Genomic DNA, 24,139 nt, shown 5'->3' on the forward strand with positions numbered 1-24,139 from the left:
CACTACAGTCCAGTTGGTGGCGGTAATGCACCATTAAAGTTAGTTGCCAACCGCCATGAAAAACGAAAGAAGAAGAAAGAAGAAGAAGACACTGAAGATTGAAGATTAATTTAAATAGCCTAATTGCAACTCTTTTACTTCATGAAAGTTTAACTACTGTTAAAATAGTATGGCATATATTGTAGTATAGTATAGCATTATACTCTGACCTCTGTTATACATTGAGCTGTCCAGACTGAATTTGATTTTGCTGGAAGAACATGATGAAAGGATTGGGATTTCAATTCAAAGTTTTGTCCCTGCCTATTAGGCCTATTATTGTAAAGGAGAAGTGTGTATGAAGGTGAAGGTTGTGTAAGACCATGTTTTGCGCCTCATACTGTGGCTTGGGGCAATTTGAGAGCTCGAACCTGAACTGAGCCTGCACATTTGAAATGAATGAATGAAAACAGAAACCATTTGGGAGATCACAAAGAGACCAGAGAATGAGGACCGGTTTATAAAACACAATGAACTTGCGACATCTCTTCCGATGTGAGTAACTGCACACTATGCCACTGAAAACGTGCACACGTGCACACACACACACAAATAACAAGACATCTCAGTTAATTTCAGTGAATATTATATTTGTTTCTCTGATACAACTTCACAAGTGTCAGAACTGAATTCAATAAGCACAGATTAAAACAAACAGGAATGAATTTAAAACAAGTTCAAATAAATGAAGGGAATCAGTAAAGTAAAGGTTATCAATTTAAGCATTGCTGTGGGCAGACAGTGGTCAGAGGAGAGAGGGAGAGAGAGAGAGAGAGACAGAGAGAGACACCAGCTCTAGGAAGGTAGCAAATAACCCTTAGAACAAAGTTATTGACATGCAGCCCAGAGACCTCAGCACAGACAAAGATCCCTTATTAGAAAAACACTTCAATCATTGCCTAGGTCTGAATAGTCCTACATGTTCAGTTACAACAGAATGGGCTTGGGAAAACGGTCTGTGTTTTGACAGGAAACACATTTAATAACCTAGTTAAACTGATCATTACATTCAGTCTTGTACGTCTGTGATAGATGACATTAAAAAAAAAACTGGTTATACTCAAGTGAATAATATAGCAATCGGTAGAGAGAAAAGAGAAAGAAGCAGAGAAAGAGAGAAATGCAACGGAAGAGAGAACAATTCCAGATGATCAAATAGGCAACTTGATTGAACTGGTCATTATTGCTGAACGATAGAGATCACAATTAAAAATACTTTTAACAGGAGGAAGATAGTCCTAAATTGATTTGAAAGCTATATACAAGATATAAAGCCAACACTATAATACCCCTTCTGTAAGGTGGGGGTGCAAGGTGTTAAAATGTAGTGTGGGTGCATACGCCACTAGATGGCAGTAGTAATGCATGTTTTTATGAAACTGCCATGGAATATCTGACATTTTCTGCCCTCTAGGCCATAGTGTAGTGTTCACAAACCAACTGAATAACAATGACGTCATTTGTACATGTCAACCCTCAGAAATGTTATCATACCACACTTGCTGTGAGTGATATTAAGACATGTCAACCTCTACAAACACTTTACACATGCTGACTGACACGTTCACACAACTTTGGGTATGTGTACATATGTTTGCATGTGTGTGTGTGAATATGTGCACACAAGTGTCTGTATGTTGTTCCTATCCATGCCATTGATCTTGAGTCCCATATATTGGTACCATTCTTCACCGAACAGGAGTTTCTGTCGAAAATGACTACACGGTCAAATGGAATACCACAATGTGACACTGTGCTTACAGGTAATATTTCCATACCATTATGACCATAAGGTTCAATGAATCATGATCAGACTGCTCTTCACAAATGTCTAAATAAAATGATGACAGTATCGCTCCCATTTATGTCAATCATCGTCATTTTGTTTCATCCCCATATTTCATGTTTTTTTTTCTCCTGTCTACCCATTGTGCTGCTTGTCTTGTGTTCAATTGCACTCACTAAACACATAGAACAATCTTTCTTACACATGCATGCAACACACACACACACACACACACACACACACACACACACATACACACACACACACCCACACACATCCTTCATGCCTTTTTATTTTTCAAGTGGGTCAGTCTTTTTATACATTTGCACTTCTATTTGTCCCCATCCCCATCTCTCTCCACCTCTCTTTTACAGTCACTCCCCTTTCCGACTCCCCTCCTCTCTCTTTTGCTCCTCTTCTTCCTCCTCCTCTTCCTCACTCTCCTCTTCCACGCCGCTCCGGGCCATGGCCACCGCTGTGCCCATCCCGGATCCGGTGTCCGTAGGTCCGACCTCCTGTTGATCTATGTGAAATAGAAGTGATGTCATAAAAGTGTGACAACTTTTGTAGCGCTTGGACGCTTTTAAAGGGACACCAGACAAGCTTGATGCTTTTTCTCTACGAAACTCCCCCTCGCTCGGTCTGAAGCTCTTTTCCTTTTCTTTGCATCTTCCGTCAAGGGTTTTCGCTGCTTCTTCGCCAACTCTGCCATTATACACACGTTTGCAACAATCGCTAGAGTTTCGTTAGCCTGCCTCTGTGCTGTGGATGCAGGATGTAAACTGATCCCTGCTTCGGTCGGGCGGGTACGATACACTGAACTTGTAAGCGGGATATTCTTCCTACAGGCAGTAGGGGCGGGTGAGAGAGTCTTCATTCGCCCTGTAATGAGTCATTTAACCATATACCGACTTACGAAGATGAGTAATTAACACGAAAACGTTGCCTGGTGTCCCTTTAAAAAGGCCTTTTGATGGTGTGGATACTATAGTGGACTGATGGAACATCTCTCTCCTGGCCATATCTGATTACATTTATGTGCTTTGCATTTTGAGGTCACTGGCTACCTGTGCTCAGCCCTGGCCTTAGTGATGCCAAGCGATTTCACCAATAAAGATGAAGTGATACATACAGTACATTAGTCATCCAACTCTGCAATCAATAGGAAGTAAAATATGACTTTTAAAAAGTTGTTTCACTGCTGCCTGTTTTCAACAGAGGTCCATATTTTCAAATATTAGATTATGAAGCATTTAATTCAAAATTCACATTAACCTTTTTTTGGCATAAAACTCTGGGCCAATTGTTTTGTGATGATACAGTGAGATGCTGTTCCATCAGACACAATGAATGAATGTATAAATACACAGGCTTGTTCCAAAAGCTAAGAAAAGAAACATAGAGGTGGGGATAGGCCAAAAGGGTAGAGCTCAGAGGGTAACACACGGATCAGGTAGTGGGCCACTCACACTTCACAAACAAGCTCTGTGAGCTTGTAATCCCATTGATCATTTTCAAACACCTCTCTCTCTCTGTATGTACTGTATATGTATGTGTGTGTGTGTGTGTGTGTGTGTGTGTGTGTGTGTGTGTGTGTGTGTGTGTGTGTGTGTGTGTATATTTATGTGTATGTATACTGTATGTATAGACCCTTTAAACAATAAAAACAAAAACAATGCTTGAACGCCAACTATGATGCTGATAATGGAACTCTCTTGAAAGGGTCTATGTATGTGTATGTGTGCCATTCATTTGACGTCCTCTTTGGTTATTACAGGAAAGGCATGATTCAGCCCTACTGGAGGACGATTGACAGTTGAACGCTATCTGGCTCCTTTTTTGTTGTGTCGGTTGGCACATCTGAATTTGCATGCAACACTGAGCCTGAGCCTGCGGTGTGTGTGTGTGTGTGTGTGTGTGAATATTCACTGATGTGTTTTGCATCTGCGTGTGTATGTGTGTGAGTGTCTCTGCATTTTTTTGGGGGGGGGTGTGCATGTTTTGCATCACAATAAGTGTGTGCTGTGTGTGTGTGTGTGTGTGTGTGTGTGTGTAGGTGTGAAAAGAGATGTTAATTTAAGGCAGTGCCAGAAGCAATAGCTGGGCTGGTCTTCCTCTGGCACGATGGCCACAGCTGGCCGGACGCTGCTTAGGTCACTGGCTCAGACAAGGGCACGGAGAGGAGAGGAGAGGAGAGGAGAGAGTGCCATCTGAGCGTGAGCAGGGCCGATTAGCCCCTGCAAACACAACCAGCCCCAATTACGGTAGAGAGAGAGAGATTGTGTATGTGTGTGCGTGCATGTTTGTGTGAATTATGATAGAGCGTGTTAGTTTTGTGTGTGTGTGTGTGTGTGTGTGTGTGTGTGTGTGTGTGTGTGTGTGTCTGGAGCGGTGTTTACCACTGCTCTCAGTGAGGCCTGTCTCCTCGTCCTCATCACCCTGTCCAGGGTAGTCTTCATTCTCCTCCTCCATGTGTGGGTACACACCTAGCTTCTGCATCTGAGCTTCAGCCATCTGCTGCACGGCTACACACACACACACACACACACACACACACACACACACACACACACACACACACACACACGGGAACATACACACAACCCACCAAGGCAGGGACACACACATTGGGACACATCCATAGGTAAAAAGGGTACAGGTTTTGGTGTCATGTGCATCACTGGGGTGCTACGCCAGGGGCTGCAGATGTCTGAGATGTTCAAATGTCAGACAAGTAGGCGCACGCAGACAGGCTGACAGACAGACAGGGAAGACAGATGGAGAGTGAGACAGACAGACAGACAGACAGGCAGAAAGCCCCAGAGACAGTTAGAAAAGCACACCAGCAGAGTCCCCCTACAGACAAAGTGAAAAACATTCTGAGCCTCTGTACACTTTATAGCGAGACACCACCATCAATGGAGCGATCATGAAGTCTGCAGAAGCTTCACCACACAGTTCTTTTCTATTGGCTTTCCTTGAATACACTATTGATTTGACATTTTTCTGTCATCTTTCCTCTCCTCTACCCCCCCCCCTCTCTTTCTGTATCTTAACCACATTCACTTACACAACGGCTACAACCTTGGGCCCTCTAAGTACTCATTTTGATCTCCCACACAGAAAGGCAGCATTCAGTCTGCACATGTGCACTGATGAGGGATTTATCAGTGGGGAGATGGCACAGATAGGTTATGTGTGTTAGGCCGCAGTGACTCACTTCACTTATAAAAGACCCTCTTTCAGGAGTAATGAAAAAGCTTGGACGTGCGTCTGAGTCTAAAATATTCCCCCTTTTCTCTTGCAGGTGAGTTCACAGCTGGAAAGCAGAAGCTTTATTTGAGAGGGAATAATCCAGTGTTAACATGCAAGACACAGAAGCAAACTGTTAATGATCAGGTCAAGTAAGTCCACCTGTGCAGACTGGTGTGATGGATGGAACAATCGGTCAAATGAACTATTAAGTTACATTTCTCATTCATTTTGCATACATTGCCTATGCATGTTTATGTCTGAGTTTTATTCAGACAAAGGTACTTGCCCAAATAGACAAAAAATTATATATCAACATAGTCAGATAACTATGGATGGATGAGTAGATCAATGGATAGATAGATGGATGGATGGGTGGATGAATGTAGTGTATGAGTGCATCTGTGTGTCTATTGCGTGTGTGTGTGTGTGTGTGTGTGTGTGTGTGTATGTGTGTGTGTGCAAGCACAGCTGTATGCTCTACTTTGTAATCCTGGATGATCCAAGGCCACACAGATTTACACCCACCACAGCTGTCACCACTTCTAATCTCTCTCTCTCTCTCTCTCTCTCTCTCTCACTCTGTCACACACACATGTGAATTGGCATGCACATGCATGTACATATAAAAGCGTGCACTCCTCAATGCTGGTGACGTGCAAAGACAGAACATAAAACACCAGTGCAAGTGAAGCACAGAGAAGCATGTTGCATACCCAACAGACTGATGCAGGCACACCAGCACATTTGGACACTGGCAAAGGGTATACACAACAACACAGGGCCGAGCCAAGCAAGCCACATCACAGCTCACACACAACATAACTACGCAGTGCAGTTTACCATTGACCTAACATTTGAGCACACATTCATACCTTTCAGTGATGGCGGCTGGTACACATTTGGGTTGACTCGTTTGGGCTTGAGAACCCCATTCTCCCCAACGACCCACTGAAGAAGGAAAGTTAAAAGAAAGACAGGGGTGGGGTGGGGGGTGTTCTTAGAAAATCTAGACCAATAAACTCACAAAGGAGTGACAGACTCAAACAGACAAGTGGAATGAGCAATTAAATATTCCACTGAGTGGAAGTGTCCTGACAGGAAGGATGTAGCACGCTCCTCTGATGTCATATTCATCAAAGAGAATACAATGTGCATGTGGAGGTTAACGAGATGAAGACAGGAATCAGAATGTCTTGTTTGTGCTTCAGACTTGGGTGTTGGGATAAGACCCGGGTACATCATATTCTTACAACATAACAGTCATCTGAATTAGCTCTAAACTATGATACAAGGTGATATGTGTGTGTCGCATGTCATGCAGGCTTACAGTCCAAAACAACATTTCATTAGGTAATAAAGAAATCCCATGCAACCTTGTCTATGTGTGCATATGAACTCTGACATTGAAATGTATTTATTTAGGCTTTATAGTTTATACAGTAGACCCCTGTAAAGCTTCAAATTCGTTGCCACACACCACTTAGCTGTTATAATTGTTTTATTTTAGTATTACTTATTGATATCAATGTGATAATGTGATATTGACTTGCATGTGTATGAAGAATAAGTTCCCCACTATCACTGGTTTCATCTGTCCGCAGTAGGTCTTGAATGTTTCCCTATATATATATACTCAGTGTGTGTGTGTCATAGTAAATGTTATATGCTGGGTGTGGAGATCTAGATCCTCCTGACTGGATGTGGAGATGTCTCACCTGGTGAGTAGAATTATCGTCCTCAGGGGACTGGTCAGCCACTCTGAACAAGGTGGCAGGTGTGGGCCTCCGACGCCGTATCTAATACACACACACACACACACACACACACACACACACACACAGAGGGAGAGAGAAAAAACAGACAACCTTGACCCATGAGCACAAACAAAAAAAATACAGTGCAGTTGACTCTGAGCACAGTTGCCATGAGAGTTGTCATCTAACGTCCTGGCCAGCCACATTCAACCTTCTTTTTTTTCCTTGGGAGGGGTGGGGGGCATTTTGGAACACAGCCGCCTCATCAAGGATTTGCTCCAATCAAAATTCCAGCTGAGGTCATGGGTCAGCCAGTGGGTGACCTCAGCTCCGAGGGGCCATCCAAACACAGGCAGGAGTCTTCCAGAATGTTCTGGCTCATGCTGCTCTGCCACAGCTTACGTGCAATTATGACCCTCAGAAATCATGCTCAGAAACGACTTTTACACAACAAGCTGGGACTTAGAGAGGCAGAGAAAGAGGCATAGAGAAAAACAGGAGAAAGTCTTTTTTCCGTGTTGTGGTGCCTATTTAGACAGAAACAGCTACACATCAGCAGTACATGCTGGCTCTAACTGTTGTGTATTTGGCTTCACTAATGCATATTAGCTGCCAATTAGGTGTAGTGGAAGCGTGTGTTTGTGTCGGTGTGTTGTTGAGCGTGTGTATGTCAGTCATCCTATCCCTCTAGTTTTCAGCTTATCTATATTTTAAAAGCACTGTACATACGTGCATGGAGTTACGCATTCCCCTTGAGCCTGTATCCATTCTGAGAGAGTGTGTGTGTTTGTGTGTGTCTGTGAGTGCGAGTGAGTGCGTCAGCTTGCGTGTAGACCCCCTTCTGCGGCAGCCTGACGCATCTGACAGGACATGGAGAGGTGATAACGCTAATCTCCCCCATCCACAGCCTCTATCAGCCATCCCTCCACTCCTCCCTGCCCTGTCCCCTCTCCACCCTACTTTCTTCCCAGCAGAAGCTCACTCTCCTGAGGGTTCAGCATGGGCCTGTGTTGGGCCCTCTATGGAGACTGGGGCCCTCTTACAAACAAGGCCTGTTCCGTGGGCGATACTGTGTGTGTGTGTGGGGGGTGGGGGGGGGGGGCTGACATGACAGTGGTCAGAGGTGCTGGGAGAGACAGCTGTGCGTGTGTAGACAGCTGGGTCTGTGTGGGGCTGCAGTGACCGCGTCCACTCCAGGGGTGGACACGTGCTGACCGTGGGGTTGCACCCTCACCCTGTTGTTTTGTTTTGCTGGCTTTTGCTGGAGCCATCTGTGGGATGATGATGTAAGTGGGTTACAGGGAGGCATGAGAGACTCCAGTCCCCTAAGAGGGTGTTGGGTGTGGGGAGGCCGTGGTGTAAGACATGACATCCACCAACACATATTTCTGGGTAAAAGTTAATCAAACATAAGGTCATGCCACAGTCTGCAGAGGAAGCGTTCAGGCCATGGAAATATGTGGCTCATCATTCATTAGGACACATTCATTATATTCTCTCTACGTCTTACTTGCAGACCCTAAGGAGACATATAAACATATAGCATATGACATATGAAACACTATAATGTATATAGTCTCAGGGTAATGTTGTAAGAACTGGAATTTAGGGAGTTGTCGGGAAGTGTCTTGCACATGCAGGGCTAATTCCAGTGATGGACCACTCATAAATCATGTAATTAATGGAATATTCCTCTTAGCCCTCTTTTTTCAAGACTCAAACAATACTAGTCTCTCTCTCTCTCTCTTTTCCTCTCTCTCAGCATGCTGGTGTGATTGTGGGTGGACGTAAGGTTTTGCGTCATATTAACAATCCAATTGTTGCCAAAGCAGTGCGACTTAGCCATGGTGGAAAGCTACCAGCACAACCGGCCACAGATCAGAGCCACATTTATTGGGACAACACCCACAGCATTCCAACAGCACTTAAATCCCACCATCTCTCGCTCTCTCTATCTCTCTCCTTTTGACCCCTTTTCTTCTCCTCTTCTCTTTCCCTTTCTTCTCTTCATCCTATTGACCTCTTCTCTTCTCCTGAGGGGGCTTCATGGTCCCTTTCTTCATGCCCAGCTAAACTCAGTCCCATTATTTTGCTGCCCCAATCCTCTCCATTATCCACTCTTGTGTTCATCTCTGCTCCTGTAAACCCCACTAATGGCACATCACTGCCCTATTTAAAGATCCCTGCCATTCACAGTCCCCATCTACACTCCCCTCACCTCATATGGTCTCTCTCTCTCTCTCTCTCTCTGTCATTCTATCAGTCTATCATTCCATACGAATAAAGCAAAGCAATAGCAACCAGGTGGTGGTGGTGGTGGTGTGTGTGTGTGTGTGTGTGTGTGTGTGTGTGTGTGTGTGGATGAGACCTGCTTCAGAGAGTGAAACATCAACAGAGTCTGTTTATGCATGAAGAAGGGAGAGAGGACGAGAAAGAGGTCAGGTGAAGGAATGAAGGAGAGAAGGAAAGAGAGAGAGAGAGAGAGAGAAAAGAGGAGAGAGAAAGGAGAGAGAGGTCACGAGCAAGAAGAGAGACAGGGTTGGTGGTACAAAGATAATTAAGGTCAAGGAGGTGTTTTGTAACAATTTATAAATTTATCACAGGTTCCATTTTTTTTTTTTTACTTTACTCCAAGACATTGGTCTAAAATTAGCTCAAATAATAGCCCAGATAGAAATATGTCAGACAGAGAGAGAGAGAGAGGACGAGAGACATTTGGATCAACAAGCTATGTGTCAGATGAAATCAGATGGATTTGGACTGTTCAGCTTTCAACCCATATTCCAGCTGATGGGGCAACCAACATTTAGCCACCCAACACACACACACACACACACAGAGAGAGAGAGAGAGAGAGAGAGAGAGAGAGAGAGAGAGAGAGCAGTGGAGTGAGAAACACAGAGAGATGAAATGAAATGAGACCAATGAATGAGAAGCATTACTGCAAACTGGGACATGCACAAGAACCTCTCTCTCCCCCACCAAGTGACAAGGATTGTGAAAGTGACAGACAATGATGTAACCAGAAGCCATAAGTCTTGTAATTCTCTGGCTTTGAAAAGAACCTCGTTAGGAATTACGTAAGTTTCTCTCTTTACACTACAGACTCAAGCCATCAAATCTGACTTCTGAAACATGCTTAATGAGCAAACATTCTTTCATCATGTGCAAATGCGCACAGACAGACACACACACACACACGAGAAAAAATCTCTATGTGCAGCACCAGCATTTGTAGAGGCTTATTGTTCTGATCTTCTCATTGAAAACAGCTTTTCAGCAGCACAGGTGCACATGCAGGTGTAAAAGTGTCTGTGTGTGTGTGTGTGCGTGCGCGCACTGTGCAGGTGCATGTGTGTGTGTTTGTGCGCACTGTGCAGGTGCATGTGTGTATGTGCAGATGTGTGCGTGAGTACTCAGGTAGAACTGTAGGTTAATAAACTTGTCTAACTTTGGTTAAGAAAATTCTCAAGAAAGACTGACATGCACAGCCTCCGCACTCAGAACCAAACACATCCAAACATACAGTATACCGATCGGATTTGGAATTGTTCTCAATCATAAAGTGATGTCAGTATAATGATAGGAAGTTCACAGGAAGCATTACCTCATTTCACTATCATTTTCATTATTCATTATTCTCTGGGCTATGCAAAGTAGACAGACAGTCTATTTCAGGCAATCATTTATAGTCTCTGTTATGAAAGATGTTCTTGCTAACTGTCAAAACCGAAGAGTGGTTGAAATACTGTCGTGGACAATACATTTGCTTGGTCCATTCATCTTTAAAATGGTTGGGCCATTTTAAAACTGACCAGAGAGCAGGGCACTGTATGCACACACATCAGTTTGACAGGCTGTGTCTCTGTTACTCAATATACCAGATAATTTATGATCACAGTGCATCACATCTCTCTGTCTCTGTCTCTGTCTCTCTGTCTCTCAGAACTGGTTCTCAGTCCCTTCCCAGCAGTCTTTGCTCTAAAAGGTGATTCAAACCTAAGAATGGAGCGGTAATCAGGAGACATGCAAAGGAATAAAATGCCCGCACTCTGCTAAATCTCCCATATATTTATTGTGTTGCAAGTTGCAACACAATAAATATATGGGAGATTTAGCAGAGTGCGGGCATTTCATTCCTTTGCGTTCTAGTTCCATTTGCCCTGCACCTCACCGGTGGGGATGTGCACACCTCCACTACTAATCAGGAGACATGCCCCATCAGCAATGGCGCCGCCAGCCGTAATCCAGTAGGCCTACGCACTGTGCGTACAATTTTTAAACGCTTTATTCATGAAATTATTAAATATTACAACAACAAAAATAGCTTGTGTACTGTCTTAATTGAAACATGCTTCGGGCACAAATGATGTTTAGGGCAAAGAGAATGGACATCTCAACATAAGGATACATTAGAAGATGATTGGTGTAGGCCTAAACTTTGTCACGACATGATAAGCCGTTCTGGCGCTTAAAAACGCAACGTTCCATTCAGTCATAAATCATTCAAGCGTAGTGCTCGTCATGAAAAGAAAACAGCAGCTTAATATTGTTCAGGTGTTTAACAGTAATAGGAGCACTGTTCTTAGCTGGTAGTGAGATTAGGCATTCTACAGTCACGCTGTTTGGAACATCAGTTCGGGTTTCAAGATTGATAAGATTCAGTTAATGCGGAGTATGGATCATCTCAAAGTTTGGGACAAACAGCAGTGTAAGCAAATCATTATTGTTAGGTTAGCATAGCTGTCCTTTCTCTAGGCCTATCGCAAATTGCGACATAAGCTCATTGGTTTCTTTTTTTCTTTTCTTTCCCTTGTTCGCGTGTTTGTGAAGCGATAGTGGGTAGTGAAGCGATAATGCATTTAAAGCAATGTTCACGTCATGAGCCAGAGCCGATATGGCCAGAGCTGCTTGCTCTGTAAAGGTATTAGGTATTTCTGTCCCACCCAAATGGCGTTAAAATGGTGTGTTTAGCAGCCAGAATGTAAAAAAAATTCCCGGGTTGAAATCTCCCTCATCCCATAACTTTTAAAAAGCTTGAAACACCTCTACATGTAGGGTAGCCACCGTTCTTTTTTTTTGGAGGGGGGTGAGTACTATGGAATACAACCCTAGCGGCGCCCCTGCCCATCAGGGCACCAGTGGGAGGGAGACAGAGACAAACAGAGTGATGAGTATGGTGCAATAAGGGCTGTGGTTGTGTACACGTGTGTGTGTGTGTGTGTGAGAGAGAGAGAGAGAGTCCATGCTCAGGTGGGTGGGTTGTGCAGGGCATAACTGTGGCAGATGTGGGACTCCCCCCTGGAGAATGTTTCTCTGATAGCACTATCAGCCTATTAAAAGCATCAGCCGACGCAGTAGGACACCCTAAACTAGATCTCAGCGCCCACGCACACACACACACACACACACACACACACACACACACACACACACACACACACACATACATCCTACCATAGACAAAAATGGGTGCGCAAACGCACAGACATATTGACTACAGGCCTGTATGTCTATTACACTCCAGTTTGTTCATTCATATTGACTTTTCCCTTAATTGACAGGGTATTGATCTCCACTAACAAATCTCACTCTTCTCTCGTGGTTATCCTTTATCTCACTCTTCTCTCGTGGTTATCCTTTATCTCACTCTTCTCTCGTGGTTATCCTTTATCTCACTCTTCTCTCGTGGTTATCCTTTATCTCACTCTTCTCTCGTGGTTATTGGTTCTCCTTTATCTCACTCTTTGCCTGCTTCTTTGGATCTTTGTCATTTCATTTTAGCAGACACATTAAATCTAGTAAAATATCCATCTCTACAAACAGACATCTTTGAATAACAGATTTTCCATAGGTACACTGTGCTATTGCACAACAGAGCAGAGTGCTGGTTCCCTGCCCTTCACAAATCAGTACTAGGAAGTGCCTATGAAAAACTACAGCAATAACAGGAAGTGGTGTTCATCTGTGACGCCATCTCTGTATGTAATAATAATATACTGTAAGACTGTTGTAGTCCCTGCTCCCTATTAAGCTGACCTGAAATGGACCTGTCCACATTTTACACACTGCTTTTGCAAACGTGTTTACCACTGTCATTGAGCTTAGGATCAGACCCAATGCACAGAGAGGGACTTAACCTGTTGAGGAGTGAATTATTTTCCTGGTTTCTTCTAGAATTCTACGATATACGTCGCATCATAATATGGAACTCTCGGATTGCGAACATTCTAATCACATATTTGTGAACGTACTCCTCAACAGGTTAAAGCAGTCCATAATCTATGAGGAACGCAGAGAGAGAGGACACGTCACTGCACAACTAACCACCGATGTTTATCCATGCTCCTGGTAAGTTACATAACAGCAAGGCTATGCTGAATGTCACAGTCATAGGACTGCCTCTGCTGAGAACGGACAGAACACAACCATGAAAAAATGACAGTTCTGACGCCGTGGCACAAAACAAACAGAGCTTTTCTCTTGTTTGTCTCCATGACCATGATCATGCTTTCACTCACCTACATCTAAACCGAAATAATTATAGTTTCTACTCCATACATTTTCAAAATAGCCTTGGTACTTTTGCATTGGTGCATTTGAGGGGAGGTATTGATTATTTGTATTTCATGTAATGTGTGTCTCCCAGCATCAAGAAATGAATGGATTGGACAATAGTGGACAAAAGGGGGACGCCTTTGAAACATATGCTGAGGCGCCACAGGCAATAGAGTGCCAGACACAATGGTTACATGATAACAGAAACACTTCTCTCTGAAATCTAGCACTTTATCAGGACATGAAGGTCTAACAGATGACGCGTCTTATTATTTGTTTTGTCATTTGCCACTTACTAGGCCTATTCTACCAGCAAGCTTACCTCAAAACAGAATGTTTGTTTCTCTGCAAGTTCATCCTTGGCTTGGTTCAAGGCAACAAGCTTGCCTGGTAGTTTTAGGGACAGTGAGAAGTTGTTATTTGAGTAACAGTTGTTAAATTGGAATAGATACAGTATCTGTGTGGGCTGCAGTCTGCTCCTTCCAACAGTAACAGCCAGTAAAATAGTCCTTAAAAAAAGCGGGATTCCTTACCCTTTGAGTACATATTAGAGCCTGTATTTTGTTACTTCTACTCGAGTAAAGAAGTTGAATCAGTACTTAAACTTTTACAGACGTTTTTTTTAACCCAAGTATCTGTTCTTCTACTTGAGTGCTTTTGCTATGGAAACATGGAAAGTGTGTTCTGTCGGCATATGAGAACTCAGACTCACTCACACAGAGAATTTGGGATCTAAACAGCATCAGGGGGTTTTGTGGCTTTTCAGAGGGACCTAAATTTTCCCTGCTGGCAGCCCAACAGTTTCTTAAGTTCCTTTTTGACACACACACACATGCACACAATTATTTCTGTGTAGCACCACCACCCGTTGTGTGCTTAATGAATCGGTTTTCTTACCTAGGGGTACAGCTGGGCCTGCAGGGGATTGTGGGTAGGATTTGTTATGTAGTAATGGAGCACAAATTATCCACTGGGATGAGAGTCAGGGCCTCACAGGGAGCACGGGGAAATATTAGCAAGTCGGAAACACATGCAGGTGTAAATATAGCCACGCGCCAGGAGCGCACACACACACACACACACACACACACACACACAAAAGTCAGTGAAGTGTCAGCAACCAAGACGACACAGTGGGGAAGTGGCATGCGATCGGTGGAACTCGGTGGTGGTCATGAGAATGTTTTGTACACAAGCATAGACACGCAGCCTAGTTTTTAGCAATCTACTTCCACAGCACAGGTGATGTCATTCTGACAAATAACGAAACTGTAAATAATCAGAGTACATGAAACGTGCCTGGAGACACACATCACTAGTATGCCTCGCCTTGCCCTGATCGACAGAGATGCAGGGAATCTCCACTCAGAAACCTCAAAGCCACAAGTATGGCAGATTTAATGGGTGGGTGTGCCGTGTGTCACTCACTCCTTCACGTACACTAAATCACCTCTCGGGCGCTTTACAGAGGACAGCTCATGTCAGCTGAGAGGCAGAGATGGGGTGAGGAAGTGGGTGATACCAAATCAGGAGGAATGTTCCAAAAGGACTGTTTTCAACTGTGTCTGAAACTCCTCAACAGCGCCCAAGGCTTTTAAAAAGAAGAAGAACAGCAGCTCTGTGGAGGGGTCAATGTGGAGGTGGTTAGCACCTACAAGTATCTGGGTCTCCACCTGGACAATAAACTGGACTGGTCAACCAACACTGAGGCACTCTACAAGAAAGGGCAGAGCAGGCTGTACTTCCGGAGGAGGCTGCGGTCCTTCAATGTGTGCAGCAAGCTCCTCAGGATGTTCTACCAGTCTGTTGTTGCCAGCGTCCTCTTCTATGCAGTAGTATGTTGTGGAGGAAGCACAAGGAAGAAGGATGCGGGGCGAATTGACAGGCTGGTAAGGAAAGCTGGCGCTGTGAAAGTGAGAGCTGAACTGGAGTGCATCACTTCACTATCTGACAAAAGGACCCTGAACAAACTGATCAACATCTTGGACAATGAGTGTCACCCACTCCACAGCACTATTGTTAAGCAGAAGAGCCTGATCAGCTGGAGACTTCGCTCACTGCCTAGCACAACTGACAGACTGAGAAAGTAATTTGTCCCCAGGGCCATTGAACTGTTCAATGCTTCACTTAAGGGAAGAGGAGAGATAGACTTCTCTGCATAGTCTGTCTGCCTCTTCACCCCCTCCATGTTTGGATACTATCTGTCCACTAGCCACTTTTACCACTGTCTTTCTGCCTCACTGTTTGCGTGTTATATTAGCACATATGCATAACCCCTCCCTCCATGCCACAGCCGAACTGTGGCCACACTTATACCTTTTCTTAAAATAGTTAAATATATAGATATAGACTTTACTTTATTTCTGCATTGTTGCACTGTTGGACTTACTCATTTGCACTATCACCATGACCACTATCACCATTGCACTATCACCATGACACTCATTCACACAGAGCACCTTACCTTACCTTACTATGCACAGAGAATCACAGGCTCAGTCCCTGCCTCAGTCATTGCAAGCGCCTCTGATTGATTAATCACCACTATGTGGATACTGTTTTTAGAATGGATTTAGATTAAGTGTTAGTTAGTGTATTAGTATTTTAGTATATTTAGTATATTCTTCTACTGTCCTCCTAGTATATCTTCTACTGTCCTTATTGCTTAGTTGTGTTTTGATTGATTAATCACCACTATGTGGATACTGTTTTTAGAATGGATTTAGATTAAGTGTTAGTTAGTATATTAGTATTTTAGTATATTTAGTATTTTCTTCTACTGTCCTCCTAGTATATCTTCTACTGTCCTTATTGCTTAGTTGTGTTTTTATATTATATACTTTAATTACTCTTTCTGCTGTTAAAGAATGTGTTTGTGTTGTCTGTATGCTGCTGAGACCTTGAATTTCCCCTGGGGATCAATAAAGTATCTATCTATCTATCTATCTAAAAGGAACACTCACTCATAAATACAGACACAAAGAGAGAGAGAGAGATTCACTTTAAGAAGAAAACCCGCTGGTAAAGACTCTTGAGGTCATCCATCATCTAAATGAGAACCTTACCCATTCCCAAAGCTCCAGATGAGACTCAGCACTACTCAGTAGAATAACCAGCGCTCAGCACCTCATTTCTTATACAGCATCAGTGAGCAGGCAGGCAGCAGCCCCACTAACGTGCACTAGACTCTAATGCAGGGCCTGCAGCTAAGCTATGAGGAGCAGAAGTCGTATGGGGCGAGGAGCTTACAACAGAGCTGTTTCCTGTTCCGTAGATCAGATACTTAGATTCTCGTGACTACTAGACACTGAAGTCAAATGTTCCTCGTGTAGACAGTTTCAACATTTCTGAACACAAGAAGGAACACGCGGACATGCTGTGTGCATGTGTGTGAAAGAGAGACACACATGTCTGTGTGTGGACAGGAGTAGTTGAAAAGTATGTCATGTTTATGGGTGCAATATGCTGGTTGAAAGGTGATGTCTGAAGGAGCTGGTAACCTCCCTGCCTTCTCTTTCTTATGTGTGTGTGTGTGTGTGTGTGTGTGTGTGTGTGTGTGTGTGTGTGTGTGTGTGTGTGTGTGTGTGTGTGCGCTCGCACGTATGTGTGTGTGTGTGTGTATGCATATGCAATGGGTTATGCGATTGCTGTTTCAAGTGTCATCAGAACACAAATCATTTAGGTTTTGTTAAATATTTGTGTTTGGGCCCCAGCCGCGGCGCATCTGGCTGGGGCACCTGCACCGTACGCCGGCAACCCAGGGTCCCACCCCGACTCTCTCTCCCACTCACTTCCTGTCATTCTCCACTATCCTGTCGCATTAAAAAAAAAATGTGTTTGAACTGTTTACACAACACAAACACACACACACACACATACACACACCAAGATTAGTTCCCTCAATCATTCTACCTCAGTCACCTTTTCCACTTATCCTTTCATATGTATTCTATCAAGTACTCACCTTGTGGACTATACATTAGGCCTTCTCATTGTTCTCATTCTCATTCTCTCTCATTCATAAGTCTCTCTCTTTCCCAATAGTGTCCTTTCTTCCTCAGACTTACACCCACGATCATTTACCCACACGTGCTTTCACTCACTATCTCCCTCTTTCACATATTTATTCAGCTAAGTCACTTGTAAACTGTTAACCAAAGCATTGTTAGTTCCTAGCATGTTTTTGCCAAGGAATGTGCTTGCTTGCTCACTTGTGTGTGTGTGTGTGTGTAAATGCATTTCTGATGTTCTGTTGATAGGAGTGTGTGTTGACAGTCCCTTACCTCTCTGTGTTTACACACAAACACTCACTGCACTAAAGGTCGTTGTATGACGTCTGAGCAAGAGAGAGAGAGAGAGCGCAAGGGAGGGATGATAGAGAAATTTGCCGGATAACAAATAACCACTGACTATTTATTCAGTGTTGATTCATATCTTTTATACTCCATATTTGTTTTTGTGTATACTGTAAGGGTGTTTGCATGTGTGTGTCAAGCAGTTTGTTTATGTTACGTACAAACAAATCATTGACGCCATAATGGCTGTAGTTACTCTATTACCTATCATTAGAGATAATGTCTATTTCTAATTGCTGCACTCAGTGGCCAACATATGGTTTTCCCAGTAACTGTGTCAAATTAAAGCTTTCCTTCTTTCAAATAAACTGTGTTTGAATATGGGTGTGTGTGTGTGTGTGTGTGTGTGTGTGTGTGTGTGTGTGTGTGTGTGTGTGTGTGTGTGTGTGAGAGAGAGAGAGAGAGAGAGAGATGAACTCCCGCAAATCTCTATCTATCTCTCCTTCTCTGTGTGTGTGTGTGTGTGTGTGTGTGTGTATGTGTGTTTGTTTGATGATGAAACCTTCCTGCATCTTCATTATCCCTATTGTGACCAGACAGATAAGCAGAAAGTCAGACAAAAGTCAGGAGAGGTACCAGAGGAATACGTATGTGTATTTGAACAGTGACTTGCCCTGATGACGAGCAAGTGAGTGAGTGTGAGTTGAGGGAGTTGATTGAGGGAGTGAGTGAGGGAATGAGTGTGTAAGTGAGTTGAGTGAGGGAGTGTGTGTGTGTGTGTGTGTGTGTGTGTGTGTGTGTGTGTGTGTGTGTGTGTGTGTGTGTGTGTGTGTGAGTCAGTGAGTGAGTGAGGGAGTGTGTGTGTGTGTGTGTGTGTGTGTGTGTGTGTGTGTGTGTGTGTGAGTGAGTGAGTGAGTGAGGAGTGAGTGTGTGTGTGTGTGTGTGTGTGTGTGTGTGTGTGTGTGTGTGTGTGTGTGTGTGTGTGTGTGTGTGTGTGTGAGTCAGTGAGTGAGTGAGTGAGTGAGTGAGTGAGTGAGTGAGGGAGTGTGTGTGTGTGTGTGTGTGAGTGAGTGAGTGAGTGTGTGAGTGAGTGGGTGAGTGTGTGAGTAGGTGTGCAGTTGCTGCTGTGGGCATAAACTCGTACAACAGTGCAGGAGTTAATGGAATGGAAAGCAGAGCTGTTCTACTTGACTTTTTTCAGATCTGTTCTGTGGCATTGGTGCTCAGAGTTCTCCTGGAGATAGTGTTTCATCTGAAGCCATCTAAGGTTGTTTGGTGCCATTAAATCATTTGCAATAATCACATTAGGCCACCTGTGGTGTGAGAGGGCCGCTTGTTTGAGTGTGTGCATGTGTGGGCGTGTGGGCGTGTGTGTGTATGTGTGTGTGAGAGAGAGAGGGCGTGTGTACACACAGGGGTGTTTAAGGTGAACCCACTTTTATATCCCCAGGGACGGCACTTAAGTGTGCATGAACACATTTGCAAGTGCACACACACACACACACACACACACAACTACAAAATCTACAACACTCAAAGATAAGCTTTTGAATGTAAACAGCAGTATTCTCCTCCATTAAATGTGTTCCCATAGGTAACCCTACAGGTACTACACACTTGTCCATGCTTTAACTGGACATACTTCCATCTATGTTTCCACTATCTGGTAGTTCAAGCGTTTCTTACACAGAGTACCTCAGTAGGGCATTAAGACAACACATAGCTACTAGAATGCCCTCTGAACCATAGCTCACGGCCAAGAAGAGTCTGGAACTCTGTGATGGATGCTAACTCCAAGTGAGTTCCTACAGGAGTCCTCTATCTGAGTCTAGGACACTCAAGGCCACAATCCCCAGACTTCCCCCCGAACTGTGGTAAAATACTTTGCATTACTGACCCCAACTCAGAGGTCATCAGATCGGTTTAGAAGCCTCACATGCAACACACCAAACAGTCTAAACATCCTCCTCACCCCAATTCCAGGAACATTTCCACCTGGTTGTTTACCGGCTACTATTGTGTCCTCTGGGCCCAGCGAAACTACAGGGAAAATACTGATATACAGCTGGTCACTAACATCATCAGTCCTTGTGCTTTTAAAGGGACTTTTTCTCTTTTTCTCATCGAAACTCCCCCCTCGCTCGGTCTGAAGCTCTTTTCCTTTTCTTTGCGTCTTCCGTCAAGGGTTTTTCGCTGCCTCTTCGCCGGCTCCGTTTGCAACAATCTCCAGCGTTTCGTTAGCCTGCCTCTGTGCTGTAAACTGATCCTGCTTCGGTCGGCGGGTAGGATACAACAAACTTGCAAGTGGGATATTCTTCCTACAGGCAGTAGGGGCGGGCGAGAGAGCCTTCATTCGCCCCGTAATGAGTCATTTAACCATATACCGACTTACAAAGATGATTAATTAACACGAAAACGTTGCCTGGTGTCCCTTTAAGTGCTCTGAATTCCTTGTTTGCACTGGTTAGTGAAGATGCAGAGAAGGTTGTTGATGCATCTGCAGAGAGTGCTGTTGAAACTTAATGAGAAACTTAGAGAACATAATGGTCAATAGAAGTTCATTGTGAAGTTCATATTCACCGTGTGTTTACTTTCCCTGTAACAGGTTACTCAGACCTGAAACATACCAGGAAAATGTCACGACAGTTTAACAATGTCTGGGTTGTTTCACAATCAGGGTGAGCGTTTAAATTTATCCAGATCCACACATGTCTGTATACTTCAAAAATGTCCAGATAATTTGAACATCATAATAACTTTTTCCAACGGTTTTCCATCAAACAGCTTTGGTCCACTCCAACATATATTCTATATTGAAATAAAAGTACAGTATATATAGTACAGGACCAGCTCTAGGCAGGGGCCAGGGTGGGCTAAGCCATCACCTGCAAACAGTCAACAGATCAACTATACGGACCTGCCTGTTACATCTCATAGCCTAAAAACTGTATCAGAGATGCACTCAAAAAGTCACAACTGAACTTGTAAAGTGGTACAAAGTGGAGACAAGTCTCGGTAACACTTTACTTGACGCTATCGACATAAAAGTTGCATGACACTGTCATGAACACATGACACTGTCATGACACATGAAACCTAACCCTAACCCTAATCCTAACCTCTAACCCTAATCCTATAACCGCAACCCTAAACCTAACCCTAAACCTAACCCCAATCCTAACCCTAAGTTGTTATGACAAAAACCGAATGTCACTTAATAACAGAAGCGTTATGTCATAAATGTTTATGACTTGTTTATGGTACGTTCATGACAGTGTCTTATGTCGACACTGTCAAGTAAAGTGTAACCCAATTCTCTGACATTGTCAATGCATGCCCAGATTGAACAATATTACAGGGCAACCACATAACCGGTTCTATGTGTTCTGATTGGATGATTAATGTTCTCAAGAAATTGATCATTAAAGTTCTCAAAAACTTGAGGTTGGTAGAAAAAACTGCATTTGTTTCAGATGTCCCCCCCAACATTCCTATAGCATTAGAAGTATGATATGGAAGTACTGGAATTGGCAATGACTAGTTACCAGTTTTTTTTATCCTTCCACAGATGTAGATTAAACAAAAAGTATATATTTTAAGAAGGGCTAATTGTTATAGCCTAGTTAAAACCACTTCGTGAATAGAGTCTGGGGACTCACGATTATGAAACCTTCCCTTTCCTCCTACCTACTACCGATGGAAATGTACCTACTACCGATGGAAAATGCAAATTGTCAGGCTTTGTGAAACAAAGCTCTCATTCTGATTATGAAACTACCCATCTTTTCTTTGCTTTTTCCAATACAAGGTGAAGAGTGATTCATGCTGATAATGTGATCGTTCCAAATCCTACAACAATGAGATTCTAAGGTGTAATGTCACCATACTATATCCCTCTCTGTCAAGGTCTTTGTAGATGTTTGCCGTAAGTATGCCATGATATTGACACTGTAGCCAATTCAGTCATACACATCTAGTGAAAGTCACATCAAGGACAAGTTAGACACTTCAGTCAACAAGAATATGCCTTCAGTACTAACTGCTTTCCTCCCTACCTTGAAGGTGGCAAACTGTTGGTTTAAGCAAGAAAGGTTGACTTTATGGGCCTAGTACTACAAGGGCACCAGACTTTAACTGTCGTTATTACACACAAAACTACTATTTCCATACACAGACTCAACATTTATCCTTTTAACATTTGTCTCAACCTATCTGTCCATGCAGAACCACTTGAACTCTTCTTACACACACACACACACACACACACACACCCTTGTAAGTGCAAAACAGACAAACATTTAGTAACCATTTCCTCTATGAAAAGGAAGTGAAAAGCTTGTGAAGAACACAGAGTGACAAATGCTGATGAGGGTGGGGTGAATGGCAAAGCTAAATTACAACTGCCATTTGCTCTATCTGCAGCCTGAAGCCCAAGTGAAGTGCATTAGACACTTGTATCATTCATTAAGCGTTCTACAGCTTCTTCTCTCCTTTAATCACACCCTTCCACTTCAACTTGTTCTGTTATCCTCCACTCTTCTCTTCCCCTCAACCTCTCTTTCTTCTTCGCCTCAACTTCTTCTTCTCCTTCTCCTCTCTGCTCTTCTTCCTCCAGAGAGTAACGGGTTGGCCTGGATCACACAAACCCCACCAGTATCCGGAGGCGACTTTGACCCACTTTCTCCCGGACTAAAATAAAACCTTAAACACAAACTGGGGAGCTTGTACAGCTAAGCACGGGCCCATCCCAGACCAGAGCTACACACACACACAACCACACACATACACACAACCAACACACACACACACACACACACACACACACACACACACACACACACACACACACACACACACACACACACACACACACACACACACACACACACACACACAACCACACACCGGTCACACACCGGTACAGTACCTTTGCGCAAACCTGCGCAGGTGGCTGGATGAAGAAGAGTGGAAGACTGGCCATACAAACAGACAGAGGGAGAAAGAGAGAGAAGAGAGAGAGAGACAGACAGAAGAGAAGAGAGAGAGACAGATAGAAGAGAGAGAGAGAGAGAGAGACAGAAGAGAGGAGGGCAAAGTAGACAGTCCCAAAGGCAGACAGAAACAGACACCAGCTAATACTGTAATGATTAACTTGATTGCCAGCCAGGTCTCCATTTGTATTTTTGAAGTTGGGGACAGTTTGGAGTATTGGGAAAACAGCCACACTCACACTTAGTTATTTGTCCAGTACATACATTCACTCTCTCTCTCTCTCTCTCTCTCACACACACACACACACACACTGCTTTGCTATATGTATGAAACGCATGAGATAAAAGCAGATTAGAGTTCAGATCAACTAAGTAATACATATACGTTCAACTCCTGCCTCACTGTGTCACAATGCAGGGTTATGGTGCATGTTTACAGAACACAGACACACACACACTCTCTCTCTCTCTCTCTCTCACACACACACACCCAAAAGCACACAAAACAGCATTAGCAAGACAAATCACACCTGTTTATATACACACACACACACACACACAGATTGCAGTACCCACATTAAGACCACTTATATTACATACACCTATTCCTTCATGGACCATCTCAAACACACAAAGACGGTCACACACACACACATCCATGGCACCTACCATCTCGACCTGCCGTGGGTCCAGCTGGGTGGGTTCGGTGGCCGGCACGGCGAACTGGATCTTCCGCCTCTCTTTGGGCTCGGCTGCCACCTCAGGTGCTGCTGCCGTGGGTTCCATCATTCACCTGGCCCCAGGTTAGCACTACAGCTTTCCCCAATCTCTCACCCACACACACACACGCACACTCACACACACACACACTCACTCACTCACACACACGCACACTCACACTCACACACACACACACACACACACACACACACACTCACACACACACACACACACACAGCGCACACAACACCACTACTGCTACTGTTTCTCTCCCTTGTCCTCTCTTGCTGTCCCTCTCACTCTTGTTTTTGTCTAAACCGCCAAATGGTCTTTCTCTCTCTCCTCCTCTTTCTCTCTTTCTCCCTTTTTCTCTATTTCCTTTCTTTAATCTGCACTTTTTCTCTCTCTCTTTCTCTCTGTCTCTCTCTCTCTGTAGTGTCCAGTAGTCCGCTCAGCTCAGCTCTCCTCTGCAGTGTAGTGTATTTATCTTGATCCCTCTATCTCTCTTCCTTTCTTCTGTGCCCCTCTCTCTCTCTCTCTCTCTCTCTCTCTCTCTCTGTGTCCCTCCCTCTCGTTGAGAACCTGTGCAGGCAGAGTGAATGAGGACGTCCCTTCAGCTGGGCAAGCCAGAGGGGCGGGGACACAGAGGAGGGGAGGAGAAACTGGGCGAGAGAGAGAGAGAGAGAGGGAGGACGGGGGATACGGAATCCTGCGTGGGTGAGCGAGTGTCTGTGTGTGTGC

The 24,139-nt window shown here is 44.0% G+C and overlaps 1 protein-coding gene across 3 annotated transcripts; it reads right to left on the bottom strand.

Moving 5' to 3' along the window:
- Window positions 1–608: 608 nt before the first annotated feature.
- ppp1r1b (protein phosphatase 1, regulatory (inhibitor) subunit 1B) lies at window positions 609–24,002 on the bottom strand. Of its 3 annotated transcripts, XM_048246282.1 has the most exons (5): window positions 23,348–23,998; window positions 6,796–6,876; window positions 5,953–6,028; window positions 4,225–4,350; window positions 609–2,348 (listed from the first exon to the last, which is right to left on the bottom strand). In XM_048246282.1, exons 1-5 carry the CDS (start codon window positions 23,465–23,467, stop codon window positions 2,200–2,202), a joined length of 552 nt encoding a protein of 183 aa, XP_048102239.1. In that variant the 5' UTR covers window positions 23,468–23,998; the 3' UTR covers window positions 609–2,199. The 3 variants fall into 3 exon arrangements, with proteins under 3 accessions (XP_048102239.1, XP_048102240.1, XP_048102241.1); XM_048246283.1 differs by lacking the exon at window positions 4,225–4,350 and having other exon boundaries at window positions 23,348–24,002; XM_048246284.1 differs by lacking the exons at window positions 609–2,348; window positions 4,225–4,350 and adding an exon at window positions 4,386–4,578 and having other exon boundaries at window positions 23,348–24,002.
- Window positions 24,003–24,139: the final 137 nt, after the last annotated feature.

Source organism: Alosa alosa, chromosome 6 (assembly GCF_017589495.1).
Source record: "Alosa alosa isolate M-15738 ecotype Scorff River chromosome 6, AALO_Geno_1.1, whole genome shotgun sequence".
Taxonomy (NCBI): domain Eukaryota; kingdom Metazoa; phylum Chordata; class Actinopteri; order Clupeiformes; family Clupeidae; genus Alosa; species Alosa alosa.